Source organism: Mobula birostris, chromosome 8 (assembly GCF_030028105.1).
Source record: "Mobula birostris isolate sMobBir1 chromosome 8, sMobBir1.hap1, whole genome shotgun sequence".
In the NCBI taxonomy this organism is placed as follows: Eukaryota; Metazoa; Chordata; class Chondrichthyes; order Myliobatiformes; family Myliobatidae; genus Mobula; species Mobula birostris.
In genome coordinates, this window is record NC_092377.1 from 8637184 (window position 1) to 8660422 (window position 23239).

At 43.2% G+C, this 23239-nt stretch overlaps 1 protein-coding gene across 3 annotated transcripts in view; it reads left to right on the top strand.

Moving 5' to 3' along the window:
• The window catches only part of col12a1a (collagen, type XII, alpha 1a), a 393755-nt gene that overhangs the window by 304151 nt on the left and 66365 nt on the right, over nucleotides 1-23239 (top strand). For all 3 annotated transcript variants that reach the window (XM_072264772.1, XM_072264773.1, XM_072264774.1), the window contains 4 exons: nucleotides 12662-12820; nucleotides 16763-16840; nucleotides 19499-19585; nucleotides 20083-20136. In XM_072264772.1, the coding sequence (XP_072120873.1) occupies nucleotides 12662-12820; nucleotides 16763-16840; nucleotides 19499-19585; nucleotides 20083-20136 (378 nt within the window). The remainder of the gene's footprint in view (nucleotides 1-12661; nucleotides 12821-16762; nucleotides 16841-19498; nucleotides 19586-20082; nucleotides 20137-23239) is intronic.

A 23239-nucleotide genomic window follows, 5' to 3' on the forward strand; every position in this document is an offset into this window, starting at 1 on the left:
CGTGATAGACATTATAGGAAATATTTGTTTTAAGAAAAAATGTTATATCCCTGCTGGTTTCATTCCAAACATTATGTCACCAATGCAGTAAGTCTTGGTAGAATGGAGGGAAACATTAATTGTTTGTTTGGAGATTGGAGATACCATGGATTTATGCCTGTATGAGTAATGATGTCTTTGGAATCATTTCCAAATGTTCCTGATGGGATTTTATAAGCTTGTGTGTCAGAGATGGACAGAAAAATACTGAGGAGCAGCTTGAAAATGTGTTACAGATTTCTACTCTAGAACAAAGCTAATCAGCTGCTTCTGTTTTCATTTTATGGTTCAGTGCGATAACACCTTAAAAGAAGGAGTTGCCTTTGAGCTGTATCAGATCGATTGCAAAACTATGTCACTTGCGCATGTGGCTGATTGATTGTGCAGCGAATCAGTTAGGCCACCTACGTGCCGTGGGCCTCTCACTTTTTGTGCCAGCTGTTGTGTATGCATGTTTTCCATCTTGGTGGGCCTGGTACAGTGGAAGTTGCCCAGCATGTACAGTGGCCAACACGACTCACTAAAAATGTCGTCTTACTGCTCAGTTATCATTCTTGCTCCATGGATACCTAACAGTGTTTACATAGAGTCCTTCTCAATTTTGGGGGGTCTGGATAGGGTAAATGCAAACAGGCTTTTTCCACTGAGGTTGGGTGAGACTAGTACTGTCGTTGGTTAAGGGTGAAAGGTGAAATATTTAAGGGAACATGAGGGGGAACTTCACTTAGTGGATGGTGAGAGTATGGAACAAGATGCCAGCAGAAGTAGTGGATGTGGGTTTGAATGCAACATTTAAGTGAAGTTTGGATAAGTACTGTACCTGGATGGGAGGGAAGTCGAGGGCTGTGGTCCAGGTGTGGGCCAATGGGACTAAGCAGAATAACAGTTCAGCATGGATCAGATGGGCTGAATGGCCTGTTACTGTGCTGCAGTGCTCTACGACTCTCTGACAACCTCAGGTTGCCTCAACGAAGTCCTGCAGTTGAAGTGCAGTGACTGTTCTAGCTGTAGGGAGCGAAACTGCCAAATTGTGCGCTGGCAGTCCTGATATTTGCATTTTAATGAGGGATTGCTTCAGGGAATCAGGTCGAGAGCTATGAAACTCAGCAACAGTCTGCAAAACAACATCAACGGGAAATCCACTTCAGATAGAAACTACTTTGTCTGAATGTTCTTTATTCTTCATTATTCCTCTTCCTATATCTCACTCATTAACAAAAGATCTCAGCAGAGGATGAACTTCTTGAGGGAGTTGGTAAAGTTCTAAGGCTTCCAGAATATATTGATGTAATTCTGCACTGCACTGTAGAGACAGTCTAGAGATTGTCAAGACCACGATGGCCCATGTCATACGACACAGCACACAATGAATGAGGAATCATAAATAACCTCACATCGGCCATTACTGTCTACTTTGGGCCAGCAGCCTCTCACAGTATCCAAAAGCTACACATTTCCTCAGTCCTTCAGGAAAGGAAGACCTTCAATCCAGGGCCTGCATGTGTCCGGGACAAAAAAGGCTGGCAGGAAATAAATGAATGAGGACAGGAAAAAAAAAGTCATTGCAGACTCTATCCACCCTGCAGAAAGCCTTTTCCAGAAGCTGGCTTCTGGAAAATGCTATAGGGCTATTAAAACAAAAACATCACACCATTCCAACCAGCAGGCTGTTAATCTGATCAACGATTCTCGTTGGACCCCTCCCCACCCCATCTATCTATTACCTCTATCACTGCGCTGCACTGGTCAGGGTCAACCATGGATGTTGCATCCTATCTGCCTAGGTACACAAGCCACAAGCCTGGGCAGTACGATATGGAGAGCAAGCTGTTACCTATGTAGCAGGCTCCCCAACTTCACACATCTGATGAACCCAACGGAACGGCAGAGACCGATCCAGTTGGGCACCAGCGGCATTGCAGGAGTCGCCAGTCAGCGTTGAACTCAACGTAAGACTGCCTTAGGGACTCCAGCTCCAGATTTTTCCTTGGGGTTTACTCCCAAAGCCTTCCCCATGAGTGGGTATACTCTCAAGGCAGTGGAGGTTGCTTTGAGATCAGACTCTTCCTTCTCCTAGATGAGCTGTCAAACACAGCTGACAAGCCCCATCTGACCAAAGTGACCGGTTTTAAGACACCAGTAACTCGCCTTGCCCCATCTCCCATCAGTTGATGTGAGTTTTCCAGGCTTAGTAACTAGGTCACACATGAAGGCCAGGAGCTGGACTTGGTCGTCAGAGGCCTTTAGGGGCACACACCACTGGAAGCATTTAATGGGTAGTGGGAACCAGTTCCCATTACCCCCCCCCCGCCCCCCCCCCCCAGCGATGACAACCTTAAGGAACCATGCCTAACTGTATTTTAGTATAATTCTACATTTGTTATAATTGCTGAATGTGCTGCTGTTTGTTGAATGTCACACCCTGACCAACACACCTCAGCAAATTCCTAATACATGTAAATGTATATGGTGAATAATGCTGATCATAGGTCCTGAAGTTTTCAGGAGACAGCAAGTGATAAGAACATAGAACACAGAACAATACAGCACAGTACAAGCCCTTTGGCAAGACCTGCTGGCGTTTCAAGGCTCTCAAGCTTAAAAGGACGTTGTGACGGTTGGAAGCCAATCGAATAAGTATCTTGTTGAGAACGAACTAGATAAAAGCAATGACTTAAAAACCCTCGTTGTCTGAGTGCTGACAGAGCCGATTAAGAAATCATCAGCTGTGAAACATTTAAAGCATTCACATATTGAAAAACTAGCCAAAGTTAGTTAAAAAAAATTGAAGTTTAAACAAACAAAAACTGCTGAAGAAAAACAATGAGAACATATTGGGTAAAGAATTGTTTGAAGAAGGCTTAGTTGAAAAGCAGAGAACATAAAAAGACTAATAGTAATGTCGATAAGAGAATGTGAGTGTGGAGTGTTGAAATAATCAAGCTAGTGGACTGGTTAAACAAATTCAGTGCCTGTGAGGCATTTTGTTTTTGGAGATTTTTGAAAATTGCAGGCTCCTTCACCCATTGCGGTCTTAAACCAAATCCCAGGGATAACCGTTCATTTATTCCTGGATTTTGACTTTGATTAAGAGGCTTCCAGCCAGAAAAATGATGAGGCCTCCATCAGTTAGGGTCAACCATGGATGTTGCATCCTAACTGTCTAAATATGCAAGCCTGTGCTGTACGATATGAAGAGCAAGCTGGTGCTCCCCCTCTCCCACTCATCTGATGGACCCCACGGATCAGCAGAGACCACAACAGTTTGGCACTAGCAGCAGTGCATGAGCTATCAGTTAGAATTGAACTCAATGAAGGACAGCCTTAGGGGCTCCAGCTCCAGATTTCTCCCCCAGGATTTACTCCTGATGCTTTCGCATGGATGGGTGTAGTTGGAAGGCAGTGATCGGAGTTTTCCTTCTGGATGTGCTGCCAGCCATGGTTGACAAGCCCCGTCGACCCGAAGCGACTGGTTTTAAGGTGCTGGTAACATGCTTTTGCCCTTCTTCTGTCAGTAGAAACGGTTCCGCCTGGTTTAGTAGCTAAGCCACACGTGAAGGCCAGGAGCTGAGCTTGGTTATCAGAGGCTACTTAAGATGCACACCACTGGGAGCAGTTAATAAAGCGCTTATCCCCATTACACCCCCTCCCCACCCCACCCCACCGGCTGTAACAGCCTTCAGGATTGAAGCCAGAAGAATAAAGTTGGTTAATCATTCCTTTGTAGAATTGGAAAGAATAGGGATGTATTCTGATGGCACTCCTCAGAAAACAAACAATAAACAATGATTAATTTCGCCATCTTTTTCCCTCAATGCCCACGGATAATTTTCCTTCTGCATCCTCTGTGATTAACACAAACTGGCTGACGTTTCATCAGTGACTGACTTTGATGGGGTCTGAATTCAGGCTCTACTTTTCTTAAACAGAGTTGTTACATGACCTTTGAACAGACCTAGTACTTATGGCCTATGACTAATCCAATTCACCCAGTGCCTTGTTGGCTGCTTTCAGAGAACTTCCGCAAGGTCTGTTCAATCACATTCAGAATCAGGGTCACTGATAATTAATTTATTTTGTGATACAACGTGGAGTAGGCTCTTCCAACCCTTTAAGCCACACCACCCCGATTAACCCGAACATAATCACAGGACAATTTACAATGACCAATTCATCTGCCCGGTTATTTTAGCCTATAGGAGGAATCCAGAGCACCCAGACAAAACACATGCATTCCATACAGGGACTACATATGGAAAACACATGCATTCCATACAGGGACTACATACAGTAAATACACACATTCCATACAGGGACTACATATGGAAAACACATGCATTCCATACAGGGAGTACATACAGAAAACACATGCATTCCATACAGGGACTACATACGGAAAACACATGCATTCCATACAGGGACTACATACAGAAAATACATGCATTCCATACAGGGACTACATACAGAATGACACCAGAATTAAACTCTGAACTCTGGAACACCAGGAGCTGTAGTAGTGTCACACTAACCACTACACTACCATGGCACCCACATGCACTCTGTAGCAACCTTTTTAGTTACACCTGTACAGCTGCTCGCTAATGTAAATGCCTAATCAGTAACTCATGTGGCAGCAATTAATGCATAAAATCATGCAGACATGGTCAAGTGGTTCAGTTGTTATTCAGACCAAACATCAGAATGGGGAAGAAATATGATCTAAGTGACTTCGAACTCAGTATAATTGTAGGTGCCAGATGGGGTGGTTTGAGTATCAGAAACTGCTGATCTCCTAGGGTTTTCATGCACAACTATCTCAAGAATGTACAGAGAATGGTGTGAAAAATAAAAAAAAACGTTCAGTGATTGGCAGCACTGTGCACAAAAATGCCTAGTTAATGAGAGAGGTCAGAGGAGAATGGCCAGCTTGGTTCAGCTGACAGAAAGGTGGCAGTAACTCGAATATCCACAGATTACAACAGTGGTGTGCAGAACAGCATCTCTCAAACCTTGAAGTGAATGGGTTACAACAGCAGAAGAGGACCGATATACATTCAGTGCCCACTTTTGAGGTACAGGAGATAAAGTGGCCACTGAGTATATGTTGTGAAATTTGTTGTTTTGTGGCAGACATAAAAATTACTTAGAGGTACAAATAATTAAACTGATAGATAGACTGTACAGAAGGAGGAATCATGTTGTAGTGTTCCTGAATTCATGGACCACTCAGATGGAGGGGCAAAACAAGTGTGGGCCTTTATGCTCCTGTTCCCCCTCCCCAATGGTGTTTACAAGATGATGTTTTGGTCTCTTGGTCCAATTCTCTGCAATTTTTTTCTCCATCATCTCTTTAGCATTCTGTCTTTGGCTTTGTCTTTTGTGTTGTGCTTTGAGGGCTTCAGAAGGGACATTTTACCTTGTTCAACCTCTCCGTGACACTTGTACTTTATTTGCCCACGTGCTCTGCACTTTCTCTGTAAGCATAAATGCCAGATTCTGCATCCTGTTTACCTTGCTTTTCTTCAGGGGCAAAGAAAATTTATTATCAAAGTCCATATGCAGTATGTCACCATATACAACCCTGAGATTCATTTTCCTGTGGGAATACTCAGCAAATCTTTAAAATAGTAACAATGAAAGAGCACCCAACTAGGGTACTCATCCAGAGTGAAGAAGGAAACAAATTGTGCAGATGCAAAAAGAAGCAATAATATCAATAAATAAGCAATAAAATATTGAGAACATGAAATAAAGCCTCCTTGAAAGTGAAAGGGTATGTTTCAGTGTTGAGGGGTAATAACTGTACCTGAACCTGGTGGTGTGAGTTCTGGGGCTCCTGTACCTTCTTCCTGAAGGCAGCAGCAGCAAGAGAACATGACCTGTGTGTGGTGGGGGTCCTTGATGATGGTTGCTGCTTTTCTGCAACAGTATTTCACATAGATGTGCTCAGTGGTTGGGAGGACTTTACCCACGATGGACTGGGTCATATCTACAACTTTTTGTAGGATTTTCTGTTTAAGGCTGTTGGTGTTTCCATACCAGATTGGTGTGATATGGTTGTTGATCTGTTAATTGTTTCTACTTTTGTCAAAACTCAGCCAACTTTGTTCACTCTGTGGAATTGGTTTTGGAATTTCTTTGTTCTTTTTGCATGTACCAAGGTACAGTAAACGTTTTGTTTTCCTGGCATCCAGACATTATGGATGGATCTGTGGTCAAGCTAACAGATGATACCAAGATAAGGAGTGGGGCTGGTATTTCTGAGGAAGCAGGGAGTCTGCAGAAGCACGTAGACAGATTAGGAGAAAGGGTAAAGAAGTAGCAGGTGGAATACGGTGTCGTATAGTGTCATGCACTTTGATAGAAGAGATGAAAGAGTGGATTATTTTCTAAATGGGGGCAAAATTCAGAAATGGACTTGTGAATCCTAGTGCAGGATTCCCTAAACGTGAACTTGCAGTAAAATGTAACATTTCACTGAAGTGTTGAAGAAACAGAAAGGTTGCAGAGAGACTTGGTCAGTTTAGGAGAGTGGGCAAAGAAATGGCAAATGAGATACAATGTTGAGAAATATACAGTTGCACATTTTGGAAGAAGAAATAATCGGGCAGATTATTATTTAGATGGGGAGAAAATTCAAAAATCGGAAGTGCAAAGGGACTTGGGGGTCCTCGAGCAGGATACCCTAAAGGTTAACCACCAGGTTGAATCGGCAGTAAGGAAAGCGAATGCTATGTTAGCTTTCATTTCAAGAGGATTAGTGTATAAGAGTAAGGAGGTGTTGATGAGGCTCTATGGGGTATTAGTGAGACCCCATTTGGAATACTGTGTGCAGTTTTGGGCCCCCTATCTTAGAAGGGATGTTCTGATGTTGGAGAGAGTTCAGAGAAGATTTACGAGGATGATTCCTGGAATGCAGGGGCTAACATATGAGGAGCGTTTGTCAGCTCTTGGACTGTATTCATTAGAGTATAGAAGAATGAGAGGGGATCTCATAGAAACATTTTGAATGTTGAAAGGGTTGGACAGAGTAGATGTGGAAAGGCTGTTTCCCTTGGTGGGTGAGTCCAGGACAAGAGGCCACAGTCTTAGAATTAGAGGGTACCCATATAAAACAGAGATGAGGAGAATTTTTTTTAGCCAGAGGGTTGTGGATTTGTGGAATTCGTTGCCACATACAGCTTGTGGAGGCCCGATCATTGAAGGTGTTTAAGTAGGAGATTGATACGTATCTAATTAGTCAGAGTATCAAGGGATATGGGAAAAAAGCCGGAAATTGGAACTAGATGGGAGAATAGTTTAGCTCATGGTGGAGTGGCGAAGCAGACTTGATGGGTCGAATGGCCGACTTCTGCTCCTTTGTCTTGTGATCTTGTGATTTGGTCTTTAAGGAAAAGAAACCTTTGGGAGCCAGTGATCGCAATATGACTGAAATTTGAAATTCAACTTGAAATTTGATAAGGAGAAAGTAAAGTCTGACATAGCAGTATTTCAGTGGAGTAAAGAAAATTACAGTGGTATGAGAAGGTAGTTGACCAAAGTCATTTGGAAGCAGATGCTGACTGGGATGACAGAAGAGCAGCAATAGTGTGAGCTTCTGGAAAAAATGAGGATGGTGCAGGATAGATGTATTCCAAAAATGAAGAAATACTCAAATGGGAAAATAGTACAACCGTGGCTGACGAAGAAGGTCAAATCTAACGTAAAATCAAAAGAGACAGCATACAACAAAGCAAAAATTAGTGGGAAGATAGAGGATTGGGAAGTTTTTAAAACCTACAGAGAGCAATTAAAAGAATCATTAGGATGGAAAAGATGAAATATGAAAGCAAGCTAGCAAATGATATCAAACTGGACAGTAAAAGTTTTTTCCAGAGATGAGAGTGGATATAGTATTGCTAGAAAATGAGGTCAGAGAAATAATAACAGGTGACGAGGAGATGGCAGATGAACTATATTTAACATCAGACTTCACTGTGGAAGACACCAGCAGTGACCCAGATATTGAAGGGTGTGAGGGAGGATAAGTGAGTGCAGTTACTATTACAAGGGAGAAGATGTTCAAAAAGCTGATAGACCTGAGGGTACATAAGTCCCTTGGACCAGATGAACTGCACCCTAGGGTTCTGAAAGAGGGAGCAGTGGAGATTGTGGGAGAATTAGTAATGTTCCTTCAAAAATCATTGGACTCTTGCATGGTGCCAGAGGACTGGAAAATTGCAAATGTCAGTCTACTCTGTAGAAAGGACGAAGGCCGCAGAAAGGGAATTATAGACCAGCTAGCCTGACCTCAGTGGTTGGGAAGATGTTGGAGTCAATTGTTAAAGATGAGGATATGGAGTACTTGGTGACACAGGAAAATATAGGACATCAGCATGTTTTCCTTAAAGAATTATCTTGCCTGATGAGCTTGTTGGAATCCTTTGAGGAGATTACAAGTGGGATAGATAAAGAGGATGTAATGGATGTTGTATATTTGGACTTTCAGAAGGCATTTGACAAGGTGCCACAAATGAGGCTGCTTACCAATATAAGGGACCAGGGTTTACAGGGAAGTTACTAAACATGGTGAGAGCATTGGCTGCTTGGTAGAAGACAACGAGTGGGAATAAAAGAACCCCTTTCTGGTTGGCTGCCAGTGACTAGTGGTGTTCTTCGGGGGTTAGTGCTGGGACCACTTCTTTTTATGCTGTATATTACTGATTTAGGTGATGGAATAGATGGCTTTGCTGCCATGTTTGCAGATGATACAAAGATTGGTGGAGGGGCAGAGAGTACAGTATTGAGGAAACAGATAGGCCGCAGCCAGACTTAGATTAGATGAATGGGCAAGAAAGTGCCAAATCAAATACAATGTTGCAAAATGCATGGTCATACACTTTGGTAATAAAAATAAATGTGCAGACGATTTTCTAAATGGGGAGAAAATCCAAAAATCTGAGATGCAAAGGGACTTGGGAGTTCTTGTACAGAACACCCTAAAGGTTAACTTGCAGGTTGAGTCGGTGGTGAGGAAGGCAACTGCAGTGTTCATGTAGCATTCATTTCAAGAGGTCTAAAATATAAGAGCAGGGCTGTGATGTGAAAGCTTTATAAGGCACTGGTGAAGCCTCACCTTGAGTATCATGAACAGATTTGGGCTGCTGATCTAAGAAAGGATGTGCTTGCATTGGAGAGGATTCAGAAGAAGTCCTCAAGGATGATTCTGGGAATGAAGGGATTATCATTGGTTATGTCTCTGGGTCTGAACTTGCTGGAATTTAGAAGGATGAGGGGGATAGAAAGTCATCCATCTAAAACAGAGATGTGGAGAAGTTTCTTTAGCCGGAGGGTGGAGAATCTGTGGAATTTGTTACCACAGGCAGCGAGTGGAGGCCAGGTTGTTGAGAGTATTTAAGACAGAGATTGATAGGTTCTTCACTGGACATGGCATCAAAGGTTATAGGCAGAAGCCCAGAGACTGGGGCTGAGGAGGGGAAAAAGGGATCAGCGATGATTGAATGGTGGAGCAGATTTGATGGGCCTCATGGCCAAATTGCCTAATTCTGCTCCTATGTCTTATGGTCTTAAGGGGGAGAGAGAGAGAGAGAGATATTCCACTGGTCAGGGTCGACCATGGATATTGCACCCTAGCTCTCTCTATACAGTTTATGCATAAACTAGTACACAAGCCCGGGCAGTATGATATGGAGAGCAAGCTGTTGCCCACGCAGTAACCTCCTCGTCTGCACACAGCTGATGAATCAAAAGGAACGGCAGAGACCGATACAGTTTGGCACCAATAATGTCACTTGCTGTGCCAGTCAGCTTTGAACTCAACATACCACTGCCTTCGGGACTTGTCCCCTGGATTTACTCCCAAAGCCTTCTCAACGAGTTGGTATATTCACAAGGCAGTGGAGTTCTGAGATCAGAGGTTTTCTTCTCCCAGCTGAGCTGTGGACCACGGCTGATGATGCCCATCTGCCTGAAGCAACTGGATTTAAGGTGTCAGTAACCCACCATTGCCCCTTCTCCTGTCAGTAGAAATGGTTCCGCTGGGCTTAGTAGCTAAGCCACATTTGAAAGCCAGGAAATGGACTTGGCTGTCAAAGGCTATTTGACACACATGCCATTGGGAACATTTAATGGGTAGTGTGAAGTTATCTCACACCCCTTGGCTATGAGAACTTTCATGAACCAAGGGCAAAGGGAGATAAACTTGAAAAAGCAAGTAACAAAAAGTCTGTGGGGAGGAAGGCAAATGTAATGTTAGGATTCATTTCAAAGGGACTAGATGATAAAAGCAAGGATGTAACCTTGAGACTTTGTAAAACACTGGTGAAGCTCACTTGAAGTACTGTGTGCAGTTTTGGGCCCCTTATCTTAGAAAGGATGTAAAGGCTCAGGAAAATGATTCCAGGATTGAATAGCTTGACATATGAAGAACGTTTGATGGCTCTGGGCCTGTATTCACTGGAATTCAGAAGAATGAGGGATGGCCTAATTGGAACCGATCATATGCTGAGAGGACTTGATAGAGCGGATTTGGAGAGAAAGTTTCCTCTGGTGGGTGAGTCTAAGACCAGAGGACTCAGCCTCAGAATAGAGGGGCATCCTTTTAGAACAGAGATGAGGAGAGTGGTGAATCTGTGGAATTTGTTGCCACAGGCAGCTGTGGAGGCCAAGTCTTTACAGATATTTAAGGCAGAGATTGACAGATTCTTGATTGGTCACAGCACAAACATGAAAGGATACAGGGAGAAGGCAGGAGATTAGGGCTGAGAGGGAAATGGATCAGCCATGATGACATGGCAGAGCAGACTCGATGGGCCAAATGGCCTAATTCTCCTCCTGTGGTCTTATGGTCTAAAAAAAGTTGTTCAGTGACTGTTGGGTTAAGAATAATGATCTTAAACACATTCAGAAACTAGAAGTAAAAGCAGATTTGGGGCAGCTTGTTCGTATAACACTGTAACACTGTTACAACACCAACAACCCAGGTTCAATTCCCGCCATTGTCCGTAAGGAGTTTGTACATTCTCCCCGTGACTGTGTGGGTTTCCTCCAGGTGCTCTGGTTACCTCCCATAGTCTGAAGTTCTTTGGGCTTTAAGGAAATAATAAGCAGGATAGGCAATAGATAATTCAAAAGCCCTTTGACAAGGTGCTGCACATGAGGCTGTTTAGTTAGATAACAGCCTGTGGTATTACAAGAAATATACTAGCATGGATAGAGCATTGGCTGATTGGCATGAAGCAAAGAGTGGGAATAAAAGGAGCCCTTCTGGTTTGCTGCTGGTGACAGGTGGCATTCCACAGGGGTCGGTGTTGGAATCGTTTCTTATTACAATGTACGTCAATGATTTAAATGATGGAATTGATGGCTTTGTGGCCAGGTTTGAAGACAATATGAAAATAGGTGGAGGGGCAGGTAGTGTTGAGGAAGCAAGGAGGCTACAGAAGGAGTTAGACAGATTAGGAGACTGGGCACAGAAGTGGCAGATGGAATACAGCGTCAGGAAGTGTATGGTCATGCACTTTGGAAGAAGGAATAAAAGCATTAACTATTTTCTGAATGGGGAGAAAATTCAAAACTCCAAGGTGCAAAAGGACTGGGAGTTCTTGTGCAGGATTCCCTAAAGGTTAATTGGCAAATTGAGTCTGTGGTGATGAAGGCAAATGCAAAGTTAGCATTCATTTCTAGAGGACTGGAATAGAAAAGCAAGGATGTAATGCTTAAGTTTTTAAAGTCACTGGTGGGGCCTCACTTGGAGTATTGTGAGCGGTTTTGGGTACTTTATCTAACTAAGGATGTGTTGATATTGGAGGGGGTTCAATGGAGGTTCAGGAAAATTATTCTGAGATTGGTAGGGTTATCATATGAATGATTGATGGCTCTGGGCCTGTACTCATTGGAATTTAGAAGAATGGGGGGACCTCATTGAAACCTATCAAACGTTGAAAGGCCTCTATAGAGCAAATGTGCAGAGGATGTCTCCTATAGTGGAGGAGTCTAGCATCAAAGGGCACAGCCTCTGAATAGAGGGATGTTCATTTAGAATGGAGATGAGGAAGAGTTTTGTTAGCCAGAGGGTGGTAAATAGGTGGAATTCGTTGCCAGGTTATTGACTGTATCGAAGGTAGAGGTTAATAGGTTCTTGATGAGTCAGGGCATGAAAGTTTATGGAGATAAGGCTGGGAAATGAGGTTGAGAGGGAAATGGATCAGCCATGATCAAACAGTGGAGCCGACTCGATGGCCTGAATGGCCCAGTTGTGCTCCAGTCCCTGATGTCTTATAGGTTAGAAGGTGTATTGGTCACATGGCTGCAATTGGGCTGTGTGGGATTGTCAGGCCAAAAGGGCTGTTGCCGCTCTGAATCTCTGAATAAAATTTTAAAAATAAAATAAATTTACCAGTGGTGGAGCAAAAGAAAATCTGTGGCTACAAAAGCGAAATATGATATTGTAATTGCAGAGCTCAGGGCAAAGAATGATTAGCTGCTGAAAATTAAAAGCCCATGGGATGAAAGGAACTTAGACTTCAATTAATCTGTCATCTTGTAACTGCAAGAAAATTTTCCAATTAACAATGTGGATGATGTACCCCACTAACTTTATTCTTTAATATCTCCTGCACAGGTTCATATTCTGGTAAATCAAAACAGCGTTAAATTGGTTGTGGACTGTCAAGAGATCGAAGAGAAACTGGCAAATCCTCCTGGCAATATATCAATCAGTGGATATGAAAACCTCGGGAAAATGGCTAAAGCCAGAGGTCCAAAGGGCAAGTCTGCTGCTGTAAGTCACAATCACACCAAGCTAGAAATTCAGAAAAATACACAACAAAATACTGGAGTGTCCCAGCAGTTCAGACAGGGAAATAAACAGGCAAACCTTTGGGCCGAATCCTGGTGAAGGGTCTCGACCTGACACATTGACTGATTATTCCAAACCTCCTGTCTTTAGTTTGTGCTGCTGCTGTAATGTAATGTAAATTTCAGTGTTAAAAGCACTGGGTGGTAGGATGAAGATGCAGTGCACCTCTACTGAAGGATGTGTAAGGTGCTCCTTCCCCCCACTTGCCTGCTTAGCCCCCAAGTCAGGGTCACAGGAAGCCATGGGAGTAGGTGGTGGATGGTCGGATGAGCAGCTGGTGCATATCACGAGACCAGGATATGCGACCACTGACAGAAGTCAGACAATCTCTGAAGATGTTCCGACATGTCAATCCATGGCCTCCTCTTGTGCCAAGATGAGGCCAGCCCCAGGGTGGAGGAGCAACAACTTATCTTCTGTCTGGGTACCCTCCAACCTGATCAATTTCTCCTTCCAGTGAACAATCCCTGCCCCTTCCTCTATTCCCCACTCTGACATTTCACTTCTTCGCACCTGCCTATTACTTCACCCTGGCCCCCTCCTCTTTCCAATTCTCCTATTGTTAGCTCTCCTCTCCTATCAGATTCTCTGTTCTCAGCCCTTGGCCTTTCCCACTCAACTGGCTTCACCAATCACCTTCCAGCTAGTCCCTTTCCCCTCTCCCCATCTTTTTACTGTGCATCGTCCCCCTTCCTTCTCAGTCCTGAAGAAAGTATCGGCCCAAAACTGTTTTGTCATTTCCATAGATGCTGCTTGACCTGCTGGGTTCCTCCAGCAATTTGCGTGTGAATCTTTGAAGAGCATTGGTAATGGCTGGGGTCACCCGTTTTGTGCAGACACTGCCCAGGAGAAGATAATGGCAAAACATTTTTAGAAAAATTTGCCAAGAACAATCATGGTCAAGGACCATGATCACTCATGTCTTCTTCATCACTCTCATTTCTCCCTGTGGCTCACACTGTATTAGCCTAGAATTCCTGGCGGCCAACTATTTTAATTCCTATCCCCATACCAGTTGCAAAATGTCAGTCCATAACCATCTCTTCTCCCACGATGAGGCCACCCTCAGGGTGGAGGAGCAACAGCTCATATTCCTTCAAGGTAGCCTCCAACCTGATGGCATGAATATCAGTTTTACCGTCCTGTAGTTTTCCCCCTTTCTCTCTTCTATTCCCCAACCTGGTTCTTAACTCACCTGCCTGTCACCACTCCCTGTTGCCCCTCCTCTCCCCTTTCTCCCATGTTCCACTCTCCTCTCCAATCAGATTCCTTCTTTTCCAGCCCTTTACCTTTTCCAATTATCGTTTCCCAATTTCTTACTTCTTTCTGCTTGACCCCAACCCCCCCCCGCCCCCAATCTTGTCTCCATCCCCTTCACCAGCTTCTTACTCTGGCACCTTCCTTTTCATTTCTGATGAAGGTTCTCCGCACAATATGTCGACTGTTTATTCCCCTCCATAGATGCTGCCTGACCTGCTGGGTTCCTCCAGCAGTTTGTGTGTGTTGACCAAGAATTTGAGATGTTACTTTCAGAAAATTGGGACATCTAGAATAAAAATAAAAGCTGGATTGGGGTTTGGAATTGTTATTTTCCCTATAGTTTAACCTTCATTCTCTTGCTTGTACTTTTATTTCATCACCAAGATGCCGGTGAACAATTAAGGTATAGTTGCTTCTGTATTTATTTTACTAGAAGCTTCTTAGTTTCCAGTATTCATAGAAACATAGAAAATAGGTGCAGGAGTAGGCCCTTCGAGCCTGCACCGCCATTCAGTATGATCATGGCTGATCATCCAACTCAGAACCCTGTACCTGCCTTCTCTCCATACCCCCTGATTCCTTTAGCCACAAGGGCCATATCTAACTTCCTCTTAACTATAGCCAATGAACTGGCCTCAACTGTTTCCTGTGGCAGATAATTCCACAGATTCACCACTCTCTGTGTGAAGAAGTTTTTCCTAATCTTGGTCCTAAAAGGCTTCCCCTTTATCCTCAAACTGTGACCCCTCGTTCTGGACTTCCCCAACATCGGGAACAATCTTCCTGCATCTAGCCTGTCCAATCCCTTTAGAATTTTATATGTTTCAATAAGATCCCCCCAAGTCATACCACTTGAATCTGACTCCTCTTATAGGTTGGTTGTTATCAGAGGAATTTTTGTTATCTCAAGTTTGCGTATGAGACGACCAGGATAGCTTTTTCTTTCTTTTTCTTTGTTCTCTTGGCTCCTTTTTCTTCTTCATTTGCTGCTCTGTATCACTTCATCTTAAGCAACAAGTTTTCTGCCTCATTCTTCGTATAGGTATCAGGATGCAACACAACTCTACAACTCTCTACCCTTTCTGTCAAAGCTTTCTTGCCTTATCTCTTCGCTGTTAGCTTACTCAATATCCACAGATAAAACCAAGAGGTGATGGAGCAGACTTACAATGTGCCTCTATGCATTAGTGGTAATAGGTGGTCATATTATATGTGTAGAAATTTTTTTAGATTAGATTATCTTCATTTGTCACACCGAAACATATAATGAAATCGTCATTTGCATCAATCACTAACACAGTCTGAGACGCTGGGTCACTGTGCTTCCAGTGCTGACATAAAACATAGAACAGTACAACACAGGCCCTTCAGCCCACAATGTAGTGCCAACCTTTAAACCTACTCTAAGGGGAATCTAACCCTTCCCACCTAGCCCTGCAATTTTCTATTATCCATGTGCCTATTCAAGAGTCTCTTAAATGCTGCTAATGTGTCTGCGTCTGCCACCACCCATGGCAATCACCTTCAAACTCTGCCGTTCGTCTTAGCCATTTCTGCCCTGGGGAACTTGATCTATGGCACATATCAACTTGTACACCTGTCCTCACCTTACCAAAGCGTATGTCTTTTCAATATGGGACAAAGCCGAGCACCCGGAAAAAACCAATGGGGAAAACGTACAAACTCCTCACAGAGAGCGACGGCAATTGAACCCTAATCGTCAGCGCTGTGCAGCGTTACGCTAGCCGTTATGTTACCATGACGTCCTTTTATTTCACAGCAGAAAATGTTCCTTTCCTGAACTCCCCACCAACGTCCACATTCAACGTTTTATAACGTTGTGATCAGAGCTGCACACAATACTCCAAAGGTGGACTAAGCAAAGCTGCAATTTGGGGCACCACAGCAGTGTAGAGGTTTTTTATATGGACATCTGTTAGTCTCATGAGACCATGGATTTGTGCCTTGGAAGGTTTCCATGGCGCAGGCCTGGGCAAGGTTGTCTGGAAGACCGCCAGTTGCCCATGCTGCAAGTCTCCCCTTTCCACACCACTGATGTTGTGCAAGGGAAGAGCATTAGGACCCATTCAGCTTGGCACCGGTGTCGTCGCAGAGCAACGTGTGGTTAAGTGACACAACACGCTGCCTCAGCCAAGGCTCGAACTAGCAACCTTCAGATCACTAGACGAACGCCTTAACCACTTGGCCACGCGCCAACACAGTGTTTTGGCTCTACAACACAGTGTAGAGATTAGCTGGATGTTATTACAGCTCACAGTGTCAAGAGTTTGGAGTTCATTTTCATCATCTGTAAGGAGTCTGTGCGTTCTCCCCATGACTGCGTGGGTTTTCTCCAGGAGATCGAGTTTCCTTCCACGCAGTCCAAGAACCTATGGTTTAGTAAGTAAATTCACCTACAAGAATTGTAAATTGACCTGTGATTAGGCTAGGTTTAAATAGGTGGGTTGCTGGGCAGCACAGCTCCTTGGCCTGGAAAGGGTTATTCTGCACTGTATCTACTTTGTATAAATAAATACATTTTATAGAGCTATAACAACTGTGTTTGATGTCATTAAAAATAATTTTTATCTCTCTAAATTCTAGATTGAAATCCAAAGTTTTGACATCATCTGCAGTCTGGGTTGGGCCATGAGAGACAAATGCTGTGACATCCCATCTATGGTAAGTAGCTGCTAACATACAAGCATGGTTGCTTGCTGCCACTTCTGTTTTCTACAGACCAACATTATCCTAATCTGATCTCTAACTCGCCCACATCCCTGTCCCTAAACCCTAACCTGATACCTAATTCCCCTCTCTGTCCCTGAAACCATCCCTCAAGCGAGGGCAGTACGATATGGAGAGCCAGCTGTTGCCCGTGTAGCAGGCTCCCCCTCTCCACACAGCTGATGAATCCAAAGGAACAGCAGAGGCCAGCACATTCTGGCAGTAGCAGTGTTACAGGAGTTGCCAGTCAGAATTGAACTCAACATAGGACTGCCTTAGGGACTCCAGCTCTGGGCTTTTCCTCCCGTGTTATTCCCAAAGTTTTCCCCATGAGAGTGTCTGGCCACAAGCCAGCAGAGATTTGAGATCAGAGTTTTCCATTTCCTAGGTGAGCTGCCAACCACAGCTGATTAGACCCATCTGCCTGAAGCAACTGGTTTTAAGGTGCCAGTAACCTGCCTTTGCCCCTTCTCTTGTCAGTAGAAACTGTTCCAACCAGGCTTAGTAGCTAAGCCACTTGCGAAGGCCAGGAGCTGGACTTGGTTGTCAGAGGCTATTTAAGTTACATGCCACTGGGAGCGTTTAATAGGTAGAGAGAGCTTATCCTCACGGCCACCCCCTATCTCAGCTATAACACCCTTAAGGAAGCTTCCCTGTGTACTAATTGTGAAGCACAATGTTGATGGAGACCACCGTCTTGGCGCCATCTTGAATAGAAGCTAGAAGAGGAATTAGCTGACAATGGCATAATTGTCATTGATTCTGTGATAGTGCTGACCTCATTCTTTTCCTTGTGGTTAAGGATGACTTGGTTCTGTGATTTTGTAAGTGATTAAAGCATTATGGAGGATCCACAGGCTTAGCCACAGGCAGAGCGGGGGTGAAGCTAACTGATGTGTCGTCCAGCATTGTGCATGCTTCTTCAAGTGGCTGTTTGATTCACTCATGATCCCCATGCCCCGTACCTTCTTAAACTGCTGTTGGCTTATTATTTTCACTGTACTCACTGGGGTTTAGAAGAATTGGGAATATCTTACTGAAACTTAGCGAATATTGAAAGGACTAGATAGAGCGGATGTGGAGAGAATATTTCCTGTAGTGGGTGAATCTAGGATCAGAGGGCACAACCCCAGAATGGAGGGACATCCATTTAGAACAGAGATGAGGGGGAGTTTCTTTAGCCAGAGGGTGGTGAATCTGTGGAATTCATTGCCACAGATGGCTGTGAAGGCCAAGTCATTAGGTATATTTAAAGCAGAGATTTATAGGTTCTTGATTAGTCAGGGTGGCAAAGATTACGTGGAGAATGGGATTGACAGGGGTAATAAATCAGCCATGATGTAATGGTGGAGCAGACTTGATGGACTGAATGGCCTAATCCTGCTTCCAATGTCTTATGGCCTTATGGTCCCTTGGCCCTGGAGGAATGCTGTTTCGTTTAGCTATATTCATGTGTATAAGTGAATGACTTTTAAACTTGATCTTTGTACCAAGGTTCAGTGAAAAATTTGTCTCGTCTACAGTGCATACAGGTCAATTCATTACAACAGTGCATTGAGGTCGTACAAGGGAAAACAGTAAGAGAATGCAAATCAATGTGAAGAAATTCCTGCATACTTCTACATCAGTGTGAGCAGTCCTGGGCCAGGAATTCCTGTGATGATATAGTAGTTTTTCAGTGGGACTTTGAGTGGGCTGCGTGTTTTGTGAGTTTGGTGTCAGGCATTCAGATATGTGGTCCGTTCCTCAGAGATGATGGTCTACATCAGAAAGTATTTTGACCTTGGATGTTAATCTTGCTGGTGGATTTAGTCCATTTTATGGTATTATAGGTCTGTTAGCTAGAACTAGAGGTCACAGGTTAAGGGTGAAAGGTGAAATATTTAAGGGAACTCAGAAGGTGGTGCAAGTGCAGGAAGAGCTGCCAGCAGAATTGAAGGATGTGGGTTCAATTACAACATTGAAGAGAAGTCTTGATAGATACATGAATGGGAGGGTTATGAGGGGCTATGGGCCAAGTTTGGGTCAATAGGACTAAGCAGAATAAAAGTTTAGCACAGACTAGATGGGCTGAATGGCCTGCTTCTGCACTTTGTTGCTGTAAGATTTTCTTCTGGTGCTGGCACCATGCGCTACCGGGATGGTGATAGAAACAGATGCATTAGAGACATATGAGATTGACACATGAATGTCAATCTCATATGTCCTTAATGTATCTGTAAGGAGTTGTCTGTAAAGATCCTGTATGTTCTCCCCGTGACCACAAGGTATTTCGCCCCAAGGTCCAAAGACGTACCAGTTGGTAGGTTAATTTATCATCGTCGATTGTCCCGTGATTAGGCCATGGTTAAATTAGAGGTTTATCATCATTTATTTTGTCAACAAGTGCATGTGCAAATGAAACTACTGATTAAGAACGATCAGAAAATGCTCAGGAATGTATCTGAACGTACCTGAACATCAATGCTTTATTTATTTTCAGTCATACTGCACTCCAAATTATTTTCAAAGTTTCACCACCAAATGGTCACCATCAACTTGATTATTTTTGTGAAACTTATTGTTTTGCAATGCTTAATACCATATTTGAATGGTGTCTATTTTATTTTACAGCGAGATGAGGCAAAGTGCCCGCCCCTTCCTCATGCCTGCACGTGTTCTCAAGATAGCATTGGGCCTCCAGGACCGCCCGGACCATCTGTAAGAAAATATTTGTTCATTTCCTGTCCTCCTTACATATCAGAAAATCTCACGTAATCCTGACGATACATGGGAAGACAAAGAGAGGGGGTGGGGGGGGGAAGAGGGGAGGGAGGGAGAGAGAAAGAAAGAAAGAAAAAGAAAGGGGCAAAGAGACAGTGCGGAGAGATTTCCAGCAGAATTATCACGAGAAATATCTTGTAAGAATTTTCAGAGAAAAAAAGATATAGCATTGAACTTAACTTAAATTTAAATGGGGAGAGTATTAACCATAATAATTCTATAGTTAAATAAAATGAATATATTGATACAGCAGTTTTAGATATACAGTATGTCTGCAGTTATTAATTGTCCTGCTGTGTAAAGAAATAGACTTTCATCTAACATATCAAACTTACTATTTCAAGTGTTCCTTTTACTGGGAATCTTTACGAACAGGGGTAAGAGACAGAAAAATAAAAGATGAATTATTTTGTTATGTTTTCTCTCATTGACAGGGTCAACTTGGTAGCAAAGGACCAAGAGGAGAAAGAGGCTTAAATGGATTACCTGTAGGTATTAAAAAAAAACTTCTATCTTTCTTTTCAACTCTCTGCTTCAGATATCAAATGATGCCTGACTTTAGTTCCAGGGCACTCAAGAGTCTTCTGTGTTGTATTAGAATGCGTCATTGTTATTTTCTTTGCAGATTAACAATTTATTCCTGCATGTATTTTATATAACTACCAATATACATATAACTGTTTAGTATGTTCCTTAGTGGTCACAGTATATATATATATATACACACACACACACACACACACAATTGCTCAGTGTGTCCTCTCGTGGTTACAGTTCTTTGTGTGATTCTGGGAGCTTCTCTGGTGCTGCAAAATTTGAATAGGGGCTAACTAATTGGTTAACTCTTATCTGAAAATTTGAACAGAATGTCTCTTATCTATGGGGTATAAGAAAAGATGATCCCCTTATTCCCCTAATCCAATTCTTTTTGTTCTATTAGCCCTTAATAAAACATTTATAAAGCAACAAGTTTTGTGCCTCTCTCCTGACTTCTGAAACAACCTGGGATTAAAAACATCAGATTCCGGCATCTGGTATCTTGACCCTGGGCATCAACAGACCATTACTTTACCACCTAGATCCATGTAACTGTGGTTGATTGATATCACTGATAATCTAAGAATTTGATTTAATAATCTAGATGCAAATCCCAATCCCTTTACGATAGCTATGAATTTAACTTCAGCCAATAATCTGGATTTTGGGGAAAGAGCCACTAATTTGAGTAACCATGACCACATAACGTCACAGATTCTCATTTTTTAATAGATGATTAAAATATGAGGAGCGTTTGATAGCTCTGGGCCTGTATTTGCTGGAGTTTAGAAAAATGATGGAGGATCTCAATGAAACGTGTCAAATATGAAATGCCCAGATAGAGTGGATGTGGAGAGGAGGTTTGCAATACTGAGGAAGTCAAGGACCAGGCGACACAGCCACCAAGTAAAAGGATAAGAGGAGGAAGTTCTTTAGCAAGAGGGTGATGAATCTGTGGAATTCATTCCCATGGGCAGCTGTGAAGGACATGTCTTTGAGTATATTTAAAGAAGAGAATGATAGGTTCATAATTAGTCAGCAGTTCAAATGTTATGGGGAGAAAGCTGGAAAATGGGGTGAGAGGGATAACAAATCAGCCATGGTGGGATGGCAGAACACAATCATTCGGTCAAATGGTCTTATTATTCCTTTAAAGGATGAGGGCTTTACAGCCTGAGCCAGTGTTTAATTGCTCATTCCTAGTTCCCATTGTTAAGGTAGTGGTGATCTGCTTTCTTCGGCCACTGCAGTCATTGTGGGGAAGATGGGAGCCCCAACTGCAGATTCCAATCCAGATCCCTGTCTGCTGGACCGGATAGAAACTATGTACATTGCCTAGAAATTTATCCAAGGTAGATGGTACTAATCATAGGATAAGTTATGAAAAAGAAATTACACTAGTAGAAAATAGTGGTAAAATCTGCAAGAAAGATATCGATCAGATTGAAAGAGTACAGATTACATTTGGTGAGGGAGGGAATTCCAGTGTCTTGACCCGGTAATGAGGGGAAGGTATATAAAATAACGAGGGGCATTGATCGGGTAAATGCAAACAGTTTATTTTTCACTGAGGTTGGGTGAGACTGGATCTAGAGGTGATAGGTTAAGGGTAAAAGGAAAAATGCTAAAGGGGAACATGAGGGGGAGCTTCTTCACCCAGAGGGTGGTGAGAGTGTGGAATGAGCAAAAGTATTGGATGCCGGTTCGATTTCAACATTTAGGAGAAGTTGGATAGATGCATGTGTGGGAGAGGTGTGGAGGGCCGTGGTGTAAGTGTGGGTCAATGGGACGAGGCAGAGTAACAGTGTGGCACAGACCAAACTGAAGGGCCTGTTTCTGTGCTGTGGTACTCTATGACCATATGTACATCGAAACATCGAAATATACAGTAGAGTGTGCTTTTTGAGTCCACTGAGGATATGCAAGTGTTGCCGTGTTTTGGCACCGACTAAGCATGCCCACAACTGACTAAACCTAACTCCCTGTGTCTTTGGATCTTATGTTATCTGTCCTATATGTGACTCCAGATCCACTGCCATGATTAACTTCGACCTGCCTCCTGAATATAGCTGAGTACGCTATTCAGTTGTGGGAGACATACCACCACCTTCTCAACTGCAAATAGATATGACCAGCGACTACCAGCCTTGTCAGCAAAGGCCAAATCCTGCAGAGTGAATACCAAAAATACAAATCCCAACCCAGCCAAGATTCAAATTTTAGTAGGAAGAGCCTAAAACGTTTTTGAGGATCTCTACCACCTATCCCGCAATCTCATTGACCCACTACTGTCAGGAAGGAAGAAGCCGAGCATCAGGACAAGGACTACCAGACTCGGTGACAGCTTCCTCCCTCAGGCTGTGAGTCTAATGAATATCCTGTCACCACTGACGACTCATCACTAGGACAGCGAGCTGTTCACTGTACCGATGAGTTCACTTTACTCCATGCATTTTGAATTATATTTTATTAATCTATTTGTGGTATAATATTTTGTTTTATGTACTGTGTGTGGTGTATGTTGTGTGGGTACACCATGGTTTCATTTGGTTGTATATATGAACAATTAGACAACAATAAGCTTGGGCTTGAACTGAACCAGTAGGTCTATTAATGTTATACAGAGGCAGATGTGGTTTCTAGTCTTCCTCCATAATTCAATGGTGTAAAGTTTCAGACATGGTGGAGGTAGGAACAGTAACCACATTTAAGAGGCATCTAGACAGGTACTTGCATGATCAGGGCATAGAGGGATGTGGAATTAAAGATGGAAAGTAGGATTGGAAAAGATAGGTGTGATGGTCAGATTGACATGATGGGCTGAAGGGCCTGCCTCAGTGTTGTCCAAAATTGACTCCATAGAGTCATTGTCATAGGGCATCAAATTCATACTGAACTCCTCTTCTACCTAGTCCCACTGACTCACCCCAACCCCATAGCCCTCCATACCCCCTCCATCCATATACTTATCCAAATTTGTCTCAAATGTTAAAAATCAAACCTGCATCCACCACTTCTGCTGGCAGTTCATTCCGCACTTCCATCATCCTCTGA